The sequence below is a fragment of the Galeopterus variegatus genome, unplaced genomic scaffold, assembly GCF_000696425.1.
Source record: "Galeopterus variegatus unplaced genomic scaffold, G_variegatus-3.0.2 Scaffold589, whole genome shotgun sequence".
Classification (NCBI taxonomy): domain Eukaryota; kingdom Metazoa; phylum Chordata; class Mammalia; order Dermoptera; family Cynocephalidae; genus Galeopterus; species Galeopterus variegatus.
Window position 1 is genome coordinate 302,741 of NW_007726700.1, and position 12,852 is coordinate 315,592.

At 46.5% G+C, this 12,852-nt stretch overlaps 1 protein-coding gene across 1 annotated transcript in view; it reads right to left on the reverse strand.

Moving 5' to 3' along the window:
- TG (thyroglobulin) overlaps positions 1–12,852 on the reverse strand; it is a 254,111-nt gene that overhangs the window by 226,060 nt on the left and 15,199 nt on the right. The window contains exons 9-11 of the mRNA XM_008570298.1: positions 9,051–10,151; positions 8,021–8,608; positions 3,095–3,235 (exon numbers count right to left, since the gene is read on the reverse strand). Coding sequence (XP_008568520.1) covers positions 3,095–3,235; positions 8,021–8,608; positions 9,051–10,151 — 1,830 coding nt within the window. The remainder of the gene's footprint in view (positions 1–3,094; positions 3,236–8,020; positions 8,609–9,050; positions 10,152–12,852) is intronic.

The following is a 12,852-nucleotide window of genomic DNA, read 5'->3' on the forward strand; positions in this document are numbered from 1 at the left end:
ACGCGGGAGTGGGAGAGAGAGGACGCCAGTGGTCAGGACACAGCGCCAGTGGGTCTGGGCCTCACAGTCCCCAGGCTGATTTGCCCCACTGCCACTCTCCTGCTAGGGGGGCCATGCAATGTCTCCCGGAATTTTTTTGAGTCGTACCTCCAGTCTCCTCCATTCTTCCTGGTGCTTGGGGTGGGATGGGGTGAGGTTGCTCTTAGGGATCTGGGGTAGCCCAGGTAGCAGTCACCTGCTACACCCTGGGGCAGTTCTCTCCAACTCCTCAACTCTTCAGAAATGGGCTTTGTGGCTCCAGAAGGGAAAGCTTGCAGCCATAACGATACCACCAGCCCACAGTCAGAACCCATCTGGGGACACCAGGATCCACCTTTTAGGCAGGCTGGTACAGTGGACAGGGCTCTGGAGTCTGATAAGCCTTGCCTGAATCCTGGTGCTGCACCTCTTAGCTGTGTGGTCATTAGAAAGATACCCAACCACTATGAGTCTGAGTTTCCAACTATGGAAGGGGTTCAATACTTACCTAACAGGGTAAGTGTGATATTTATATCGAAAGAGCCGACAGACATTAAGCACCACGCTCATGCCAGGGACAGCTAAGTGCATTTACTCCTGTATCCCTCTCACACCTCATTATGACATCACTGCCATGTTCCATTGGCCAAAGACACTTTGTGGCCCTCAATCTCTTCTTATTCTGGGAGCTCAATCCCCAGACTCCCAGGGAAAAGAGCAGCCCTGGGCCTTCTCTGTGGAAACTTCCTCTTTTCTCTACAGCCTCAGACATGCAAAATCAGAGAATGTGACTAGTTGGAGAGGAACTTCCTCAGCTTGACTTCTGAAGAAAATGCTGTCATGCTACATTCACTGATCAGTCTCCACAGCACCAGCAACATTCTCTCCCCTTCCTCTACATATCTCTCCCTGAGCAAAGTGCTCATGACTGAAGGGGCATCAATCCCACTTATCTCTTTGATGATATCAAATCCTGTCCATGGCACACAATTTAAAACTGGTTTCTTGTCAAAAGCAGAAGTCCCCAAATCTCTGAGGAACAGAGCAAAAAGATGCCTGGAAGTTGGGCGAGGGTATTAGTTGGAAGAGGAAGAAAGAGAGAGGAAGGAAGGACGGGATGGTTCACTGCCTTTGGCTGATCTCCTACCATGTGTCAGGTGCCATGCTAGGCACCAGGGAGACAAAGATGAATGAGGCATGGTGCCTTGTCCTTCAAAGGAGAAGTCTGGTGAGGGAGACGGGCAGGAAACAAAGACAGTACCTGGGAGATTCTCACATGGAGTTAGGAGAAAACCAAGACCCAGATCCAAGCCAGCGGCAGACATCCCAGGGAGGTGCTGGCCTTCTGGAGTGGATTCTCTTTGACTTGGTAACAGATGTTATCTGGGGCAGGACTGCTTTGCAGTTTTGTACCCAAGCCCAGAAAACTCCAGAAAAGGAATCAGCTGAGACAAGTTGAAAGGGATGGGAACTCAACTCAGGTAAGGCTCGGAGACATGTGAAGCACTTGTCCTTGCCAAATTGGTGTAGGGTCAGTGAGGGAACTGGGAGGGGACTGGACCTGCTGCCAGCACAGGCTGCGGGGTGGTGGAGAAAGGGCAAGAGCTCTAGGATGAGACAGATCTGGGCACCAACCCCAGCAGCGCCTGGAGTGAGCCGGGCAGGGCACAGAGGCACTAAGAGCATGGGCTGGAGGACCAGACCACTGGGCTTCCTATCCTGGTTCCACTAGTTACTAATTGGGTGAACCTGGGAAAGTGGCTTAACTCCAGATTCAGTTTCCCATTTGTAAAGCATCACGGATAGTGATTATAGCAATGTTCTCCTGGAACTGTTAGAGGATTAAATGCAAAGATCTGGTCATCTACTTAGCACAGTAAGTGCCTGGTCAAAGGTAAGTTTCAAGTAGTGTTCAGCTGTTATTATGGCCTACTGGATTGTGGCTATCTGAGCCTATTCCTCTATCATATGCAGGTGATAATATTGGAGTAAGCAGTACTGAAGCCATGTTGGGACCTAAAATTGCCTGGCTTTCCAAAAAAAAAGGAGACAGGTTTGTTTTTGTTTTTTCTGAGCAAGCATTTCTCTGAGTTCTCTCTTTCCCTATGTTATTTGGTATTTTGAACCTTGGTTATGGGGCAAGATGACAAGGTCTACATAAACGCAAAGCTGTTTTCCAGTCGGCCTGGGGTTGCAAACTTGCCGCAAGACACGTACTATCCAGACCATGAGAAACCAAGGAAGACATCAGTACAACTCCGCTGATTCCATCCCTCCAGCAGGACCCTAAGATAACAGCAAGGTTGGGAACAGAAGCCAAACGGAGCCTTGGTGAGACCTTGCACCTGGCTCCCTGCACGGAGCCCCCGCAGCTCATGTCCCCTCCCTCCTGCTTTTCACTTCCCACGTTCCATTCCCTCAGCCCCCTCTTTAAAACCCCCTCGGTACATTTGAGTCTTTCAGATGGGCTTAACCTGGCCACTCTCTTTCAGGTTTACCGGAGAGGTGGGTCAGCCCATCATCCTCCTCAGGTCATTGGTATTCCTGAACGAAAGCTGACGTCCATTCTCACCCACATTTGACTTTTGAGTGTTTTTTTTTTTTGGCTGGATCAGGAAGCTGGATTTGGGTTCACCAACAAGATTTTTACAAGCCTGAGCCAGAAGGTGAATGCCCTGGGGTAACAGATTTTGGCAAACCAAGCTCGGGCTTGTGTTCAGGGCAGGCAGCAGGCGTGGGCCTGCTGACAATACTTGTGCCTTGTGGAGTTCCTCTCGGGACTGGGTGATGGGTGAGACCGCCCCCATGTCACAGCTCCCCAATAATGAGGGTCCTGCCCTTCCCGCTGCATGGTGTTCCCGGGAACCGAGGGAGCGTGAGGGCTGCAGAGCTTGTGGGGCGAGGTCCCTCGCACTGTGACAAGCAGGCCTGGCACAGACCGCTTCCTCTTTTCCTTCCTGGGGATCTTCCCCCCCCCGGGGAAACCAAGCAGCACAGTCCTAAAGGTGACCGAGGGGAGAGTGACGTGAGCGCTCACATCCCCAGAGAGCCGACATGTGAAGGGTGTGACACTCACCTGCCCAGGCCGCATCATCGCCACCTCGCAGGAAGCGCTGGGCTGGTGGGAACAGGGACCCTCTGGAAACCGAGGCCACTGCTTCCGCTTCCTGAATAAACCGTAGGGTGCGAAGCTTCACTTCCTCACAGGAGCCAGGACCTAGCGAGGCAGCAACACCATGGACCGCTGACGTGCGCTGAAGTGCATGCGTGCACACACGACACACACCACCGTACACATACACATGCCACACCCAGTGCATGCACACACACGCCACACACACCACTGTACACGTACACACACATACCCCAGTGTATGTGTACACACACACACACCACCATACACACACACACGCCACACCCCAGTGCATGCACACACATGCCACACACACCACTGTACACGTACACACACACACCCCAGTGTATGCATACACACACCCCAATGTATGCATACACACACACGCCACACCCCACTGTACAGATACACACACACCCCAGTGTATGTGTACACACACCACATACACCACCATACACGTACACACACATACCACACTGTATGTGTACACACACACCACACACCGCACCGTACATGTATACACGCCACACCCCACCCTATGCATACACACACACCACACCCCACCATACACATACACAACTCACACCCCAACATACATGTACACACACACCACACCCCATCGTATGCATACACACACACCACACTCCACTGTATACATACACACACACACCAGACACACTACCATATACATACACACACCACTATACACATGCACACACACCACACCCCACTCTACACGTACACATACCACATCCCACCATACACATACACACATAACCATACGTATACACACACCCCATACCCCACTGTATGTGTACACACACCACTTCCCACCATACACATACACACACCCCACACCCCACTGTACACATAAACCACACACACCCCACCATATACATACACACACCATACACTCACACCACACACAGCCCACCATACACTTGCACGTACACCACACACATACACACACCATACACACCATGCAGACACATCACACACACTCCACACACACACCACCATACTCCTACACACACATCACCCCTCCCACACACACCACACACACTTCTGCCTCAGCTATTTCCTTCTCATCCGCTCTTTCCACAACCTGGAATATTCTTTCTGTTTTGCCTTCACAGTTTAATTCACTCAACATTTGTGGACAACCTACTACATAAGACTAAATGCTTACTCCATGCCAGGAATCATAGTAAACCCATTTGCACAGAAAATCTAATTAAATCTATGCAACAGTCCAATAGTATATTCTTATCTCCATATTACGAATGAGAAACTGAGGCATGAAGAACTCATAGAACTTAAGCTCCCAGCTAGCAAGTAGTTGATTCAGAATTCCAATCTAGAAACAGTGATCTTGACCAGCTGTCTCTAATGAAAGGATGGGCAGATGATGGATGGATGGATGGATGGATGGATGGATGGATGGATGGATGGATGGATGGATGGATGGATGGATGGATGGATGGATGGATGGATGGATGGATGGATGGATGGATGGATGGATGGATGGATGGATGGATGGATGGATGGATGGATGGATGGATGGATGGATGGATGGATGGATGGATGGATGGATGGATGGATGGATGGATGGATGGATGGATGGATGGATGGATGGATGGATGGATGGATGGATGGATGGATGGATGGATGGATGGATGGATGGATGGATGGATGGATGGATGGATGGATGGATGGATGGATGGATGGATGGATGGATGGATGGATGGATGGATGGATGGATGGATGGATGGATGGATGGATGGATGGATGGATGGATGGATGGATGGATGGATGGATGGATGGATGGATGGGAGGGTGGGTGGGTGAATAGATATCAAAAGCTGAAGGGAGGCACTGTACGTTAGTAGACAGTGAAGAGGAAAGAGCATGGTTCTCAGAACCCCCTGGGTTCAACTGTTTGGTCATGTCTTAGCTGTGTAACTGTGGATAAAGTGCCTAACTGCTCTGAGCTTCAGTCTTCCGATGTGTGCAATGAGGAAAATCGGGGCAGCACTCCATGGGCTTTGGTAATGTTTCTATGAGGTGCTGCGGCTGAAGTTCTTGGAACAGAGTCTGGCACATGCTGTCTTTTTAATTGTCACTATTAGCAAAAGCCACTCTCACCATATTTATTTCAAACACATTGTGAAATCAACAGTGAGGGTGTTTGGCGGATTCTTTTGTGAGCATGAGATCATCAGAAACCTCCGACCTCTAGAATCTGAAGACTGTTTTCTTGTTCAAATGGATATTATTGATCGAATAATCTATTCTATTAATCCCGGGGATTTGGAATCTCTGAAACAAAACTCACATTTAAAAACTTCTGCTCACTGTACATCGCTTCCAGGATAAAGTGGGAATTCCTTAACTGAGCTCATAAGATCTTTGAAAATCTGACCCCAATTTACCTTCCACCTCTTCTCCTAAGTCCCTTGCTTCCTACCACACCCAACTTTTCCCCTCCTCACCCCCAATGAAATAGACTCCCTTACAGCTTCTCTACTTGGCACATGCTATTTAGGAAGGATCCGCTACGCCTTTATGCTGAACAAACACCCCTCAAGCTCCATCACAGAAGTCGGCAGTCAGCTGGGAGCGCTGCTGTCTGGGCATCGTCCATTGCATTTTTGGTATATGTGCTTCCCTTCCACCACTGTCCTTTGCTATCTACCTGACACCATGTCAGTTTCCCCCACAGGTCTCTGAGCATCTCAGGGCAGCCACCACTCTTTTCATGACTGTCTCCCCATCACACAGCACAGTGCACACAGTGCTTAAATGCATGTGAAATGAAGAAAGCGATATTGCAAACAGGCCAGAGACGGCAATGTGGACTCATAAAGGCCTGAGCCGTCACCCCCGCATGCTTGTAGGAGGTTATTAGTCCCTTCATTACTATCAATTGAATTACTCCTGCTATCACTTATTAAGTGCTTCCTGTGTACCAGGCCTGGCACTTACATCTATTCTCTCTTAGAAACCTCACAGCTACCCTTTAAGGTAGTTATTTATTATAACTCAGATTTTACAGATGAAACTAGGATTCAGAGGAGTTTCCCTCCTCTAGCTCACAGTGGTAGGTGGCAGAGACAGGATTCCAGACAACTAGTGCCCTGTCCGTAGGCCAGTCCTTTTCAAGCATTCGCGTGCTTTAGATTCACCTGGGAATATTGTAGAGACACAGGTTTTGATTCAGCACGTGGGGCCTGAGACCATGAATCTCTAACAAGTTCCCAAGGTGATGCTGAGGCTGCCAGATCACACTTTGAGTATCAAGGCTCTGAACCAATAGTCACCAAACCATTTTAATCCCATACCCTTATCAACAAAAGAGTTTGAATATGCACCCCCAAGGTATGGGTATTTCTTTATATATAAACCATATACACGTACCACTATAATATACTACACACAATTTTCTCAGCTGTTTCAATTGTGAACACCTAAGTGCAAAAACAAAAATAGAAATGTACAAGGAAGAGATAAAATACTGATTATAGATGGAAGTTCTAATATTTGCTTCCTAATGAATTACCTAGTGCACCCAGCTGTCTACTCTACACGGCCTCCTGTTACTCAATGAAAAAGCTCTAAGCCAAGATCTGACGCTGTGCCCTGCATTCAGACCAAGGTGAATAAGACTAGTCACTAAAGTTACTAGTTACTTTTGGTATCAACAACTCAGGCCCCTAAAATTGCATGCAGAGAGGACCAAATTTAGTTTCAGAGTATATAAAACTGTAGGAACATCCCATGTAGGAAAACTGACCATTGGTATGGGGAATGATTCCACGGTTCTCACAAAAATAACTAAGACTTCTTATATAACAGTCATGCCAGCATCATGTGCTGACTTTGAGGGTTCAGTTGCTAGAACTTGACACTTTAATGCAGAATCCCGGTCATGTTGTCTCTGGGCTGTTCAAAATGCAAAGGGTATTACTGTCCTCATCACATGGTCATTCACCCAACATTCTAAAAACCCATTTGCTGGTAAAGCCTAAAGTTTGGCTAATATCAAAATAGTTTGAATATATCCAGAATGGTCCAGACAATGTTAAACATTTCAAAGAATAAATTAAGAGATTTCATTGAAATTGAACAGCCATAATATTCCTATACTTGCAACTGCTGGATAGAGAGATTCTGATTTGATAATAACAGTGTTGAATCTGCCTGCTTGTTCTTTCCAACCTCTGGCATGGCTATTTGGGAATAAGGCATTTCAATTTAAGATGCAGATTCAGGTCATTCTTTTTATGCCTTATATACCACAACTTTCCTATAAGTCTGCCCACCACAAAGCTGCCCTTACAGACCTCTATCAGCGGCTCTTCAATTAGTCCCTTAATTAAATCTCTCAGAGTAAATTAAAGGCACTTTAAGTGGCACTTTTCCTGAAGTCCTGAACACCTGGCAGTGTTCTATGCAAGTAGCAGGATGGCCATTATCCTTGTCGATTAATCAACACCTAACATGTGAGAGATTATTAAAGCATTAGCCATAGGAGGACAAGGACCAGGTCATATTCACTTTTATAGCATTCACTGGCTCTAAGACAATGCTTCATACACAGAAGACATCCAGTGAAAATCAAAGGCAATGAGTTAAATACTCAATTATATGAAAAATTTTAAATGTACTCTATTAATCTTGCCAACACCTGACTGCATACATGTGTGGAAGTCACTTCCTCTCTCTGAGCCTTGGTTTTCTTAGCCATACACTGAAGGGATGTACCTGGCCACCTCTAAACTCCATCCCAGCTTTGACACTCAATTCCCTCCCACCAGATGTCCTTGCTCTAAGAAACACCCATTCAGTTCTTCACATGAGTTGACTCACATGCTGGGACCTTGCTTGGCTCAGCCCGCGTTCCTCCCAGCTCTTGCCCAGCCTCGTCCACACACCAGCAGCTCCGACGGTCAAAGTGTGCCAGAGGAGTGCTGAAGTCTGAGTAGGGCCCTGGGTATCGGCTGAGCTGGCCATTTAGGATCTGCCAAAAGAGGTAGGGCTCCAGGAGGACATTCCCTCCAGGCTGAGTCAGGCTTCCTTCCAGCACTGCCTGTGGGACATCTTGGGGAGAAGGGTATTGAGCCAGCACCGGGAAAATGCCTTGTTGGCCAGCCTCATATAGACTTTGAATAAAAAGATGGAAGTTTCCAGAAGCTGCTTCTCTGTAGGTCATGATCTTCATTAGCAGATCGGCAGGGCTCAGCTCCTGGCCATCCTTGCTCTGAGCCCCCCATCGTTCGTACCACTCGAAGACCTGCTCGGGGGGCCCATCACATTGCACCCGTCTCCACTGCCCATTGGCACTGCATTGGGGGATGTAGATGCTGGAGAGGGCAGGTGCTGTGCTGCCATTCAAGAGCAGAGTCTGCACTGTTCCAAGAAATGCTTGCTCAGCCTGTAACTGACAAGGTGTGGGGCCTGGGGAGGAACAGTAAACAGGTACTTCAGTTTAAAAAATGTGATAAGCCAGAAAGACCATGATGAAACCACTTAACTGTGCAAACTCCACCTAAAACCTTCTACAGCCATAGAACTCCAATCCTTTCAACTCTAAATTTGTAAATAACATCTAGACAGAGAATACCGCATGACTAAATCAGCACCATTGAAACCATCTGTTGACCTGCACTACAGAAATGTATGTGGCAGTTCTATAAGGCTCACACAAATCTTCCGATTCATGCATTAGAATGGTTAACAGTATCCAGGCTTTTCTGGATAATTTTTAATTTAAGCAGCTAATTTTGGCATTAACTGAAGTTTGTGCTTTAGCCATGAGTGGATTCTTTTTCTGTAATGCATTGGGGCAAGGCCTAGAGAGACTCAGAGTGTCTACAGATTGAATATCCAACAGACTTACATTGCTTGGGTTCACCAATTTTGCTTTGAGTTCCAGGAATAGCCTGACCCTCAGCGTCAACACAGTAGCACTCTGAGTTGAAGCACTGGACCGGTAGGAAACGTCCCTCACTAGTACAGGAAGGGACAAACCAGCTGGACCCAGCAGGCTGGCTACCCATGAGGCTTTGCATGCGAGACCTTTGCTTTTCACACTCTGTGGGGCACCTCGGTTGTCCACCTCTGACTCTCGAGCCAGGAAGTTCTTTGCCCTGGGAATCCACACACCAGCACTCTCCAGCAAAGCACTGGACATGCTCATAACTTCCTTCCACTGTGCATGATGGGACAAAAAGCCTTCCAGGTGTCTGCTCACAGGCCTGGGAACTGAGAACCATTTCCATCACATCACCTAAATCCCTTGCTATATCTTCTGGCACGGAAATAGCATGCTGCAGGAAAAGAAGAAATTCTGGAAGCTCCAAGAGAGAAGCAAGGAATTGTAGAGCATTTTGGTTCTCTTGTAAGTTGATTTCAAAGCCAAAGCTGCTCATAATTGGCTTATTCATAGCAACATCCTTCTTAGAGGCTTCAGGAGTTTCCGTGGTAGGATTTGAATCCAATCCCACAGAGAGCACCTTGGCTGGATCTTCTAGTCTCCCTCTATTTTGGAAGCCTGGGAGACCAAGTTGCTGGAAATAATGACTAAAGTTAAATGTGCCTCTTGTGCCAATGGCTCCAGACAAGTTAAACTGTCCAACATTCACCAAAAATTTCCCTCCAAAGAGGTTTTGCTGGAGTCTCTTTGGGTTGGTGGTAAACTGAAGGGCCAGACGAGCCAGCTCTCGGGAGGGAAAAATTGCTCGGATGGCTTCTCTGAGGAGGCTTTCTGTGGCAGGAAGCTGCTGGTCCTGCCCTTCCACCACTGGGTGCAGGAGCCCAGAGTCAACAAAGAGCTCCTTGATCGTGGGTGGGCAGGACATGGCAAATGTGGCTATTCTCCTAGAGGCCCGTCTTTCGTTAAGATAGGAGAACAGGTCATGTTGGCTGAAGTAGCGTGAGGCTCCAAAGTAGAGTGTGGACAAGGCCTGCTGCCTTTCTGAGGCACAGGATTGGTCTTCAGCTGCATGAGACAAAGCAAAAGGAGAGAAATGGTTTGAACATCACAAGCAATCTTGAGACAACCCATCAGATCTTTCTGGTTGTAAGATGCCAAACAATCCAACAGAGGACACCTTTTGGATCACTTTCTTCTCAGTACTTTTAAAATTTTTTCCTTTCCCTCTGAGCTGCCTCTGTGGGGGCCATTTTTGGGGATTGACTATTCCAGTTGACATGACCACTCTCGCAGAATTTACTAGAGACTGATCCCCTTCTAAAGCAAGTATCATAGAAACTGGCCTGTTTCCTGAAAATCTGACCACATTCAGCAAATGTACTGGGTTGAATACTTCTCCCCTGCCCTGCACTCTCCCCACCCCAAACTTTGTGTCTACTTAGAAACTCAAAATGTGGCCTTATTTAGAAATAGGTTCTTTGCAGATGTAATCAAGTTAAGATGGTGTCACACTGCATTAGAGTAGGCCCTAAATCCAATAACCAGTGTCCTTACAGGAAGACCAAGTGAAAACACGGAAAGACACACAGAAAAGATGGCCATGTGAGGACAGAGGCACAGACTGAGGCAGTGCGGCCACAAGCCAAAGAACACCAAGTAGTGCCAGCAACCACCAGGAGCTAGAAGGGGCAAGGAAGGATTCTCCCCAGGGCATCCGGAGGGAGCATGGCCCTGCCAAAACCTTGATTTCAGACTTCTGGCTTCCAGAGCTATGAGAGATTATATGTCTGTTGTTTTAAGCCATCTAGTCTGTGGTGATTTACAGCAGCCCTAGGAAACTAGTAGACCAGCAGATTCCTATTTGTTTTCCAGCTTTCTGTTGTTAGAATTCTTAAAGGACTTTCCTTCACTCTACACTTTTTTTGTGGTGTCTAATTTCTCCTTTTAGGTAGTCTTGTCCAGGCTAATTAACTGATAGTCTCTTTGAGGACCACGGCCATACCTTAAGTGCTATTAGTGTTTCCTATAATATGAAATATTTTCCTACATTGTAATATGTAACATAATACAGGAAGAATAATATTTCCTATAAAATAATACAATAAATGCCCACCTAGCAAACACACTTAGGCATATTCTTCTGGGCTTCTTGACCTTTCCTTGAAATTACTAATTAAACACTGATTAACTCAGTCAACTCCATGCATGGTTAAGTCATTCTATCTAAACATGATTGTAATCACATTAAGGAAAAAAATGTAAAATTCGAATGCCAAGTGGCTGTCTCAGTCACACAGGTGGAAATAAGCAAGCTCTGTTTTTCTTCATAAAACCAAAAATCTTAGAGGACCTACCCCACCCCCAACTTTTTAAAATAATTTTTCCTCTTGATTCACAGGGATGCCAATAAGGAAGTCAGCCAATTTCCCTCTGTAACCAGGCAACAGAGAAAGAACTGGAACATGTGGTGAGAGGGGGAGGAAAAAAAAAAAAATAAAGACTGGCAACATCAGACCACATAACACAGCCCTCAGCAAGGCCACGGCTGCCTTTAATGGATATCACAGGAAGGTATGGAAGAAATAATGCTCCTGGCTTTCCTTATTCGCTTTCCAAATTAAGAGCTTATCCCTCCCATCCATGTGTTTATGTAGTGTTACCAAGGCAAAGAAATTCAGATATTGTTTCCATGGGACCTTTGTTTCCACAGAAACAGGACTGATATGCCAGAGAAAAAAAGTAAAATTATATGACCCATTCATGCATTTGATAGAGCCATTGAATTCAACTGGGAAAGTCCTGGTTCTTCATTTCCACCTGGAAGTCGGAGGGCATAGCGTTTGCTGGGTGTTAATAGAACCAAAATGTGATTGTAAACGCCTTGAAGACAGGGCCTCAACATTTTCTTTTTGACATCTTTATACTTAGTTTGGTAGTGTTTTGCCTAAAACACTACCAAACACTGTGCAGAATATTCAAGATGTTAAGCAGAAAAAATTAAATGACTTAACAGGAATTATTGAATGAGTGCTGATACGTACCTATTTTCAAACTATAAAAAGACTTGTGTTCCTCCTTCACTGTTTCAAATCTTTCAGAAGGTACCCAGCTCACCCAAACTGGAAGCCTGTGAATGCTCCTGGATCCTCCCAACCCCTCATCACTAACATCTTTCCAAGTCTCACTGGAAAGATGGAATGGGGTCTTAATGAAATGCCTGGTGATAGTTCTCAAGCCTACACCCTTCTGCCCCGCTCACTGCTCCTACTTCAGAATTGGTTCCCATACTGAGGGAGATAGCATCCCCCACAATTTATGTTCTTCCAAGATCTTCAGACTATGGCCTTATTTGGCAAAAAGGGTCATTGTACATGTAGTTAGTTAAAATGGGGTCATACTGGATTAGGAGAGCCCTTAATCCAACACGACTGGGGTTCTTTTTGAAAAAGAAGATACAGAGACAGACATAGAGAAAGACAGCCATGTGACAATGGAGTTATGTGCTTCCTCGAGCCAAAGAATGCGAGGATTGCTGGCAACCACCACAGGTAGGAAGAGCAAGAAAGGATGCTCCCTGGAGTCTTGGGAGGGAGCACAGACCTGCCACCACCTTACTTTTGGACTTCTGGCTTCCAGAGCTGTGAGACAAGAGGTTTCTGTTGTTCTAAGCTACCCAGTTTGTGGTGATTTATTACAATAGCCCCAGGAAACTAATATAGTCCCTATCAACTCTCTTCAGGACATTACAATGACCTTCTGATTGGCC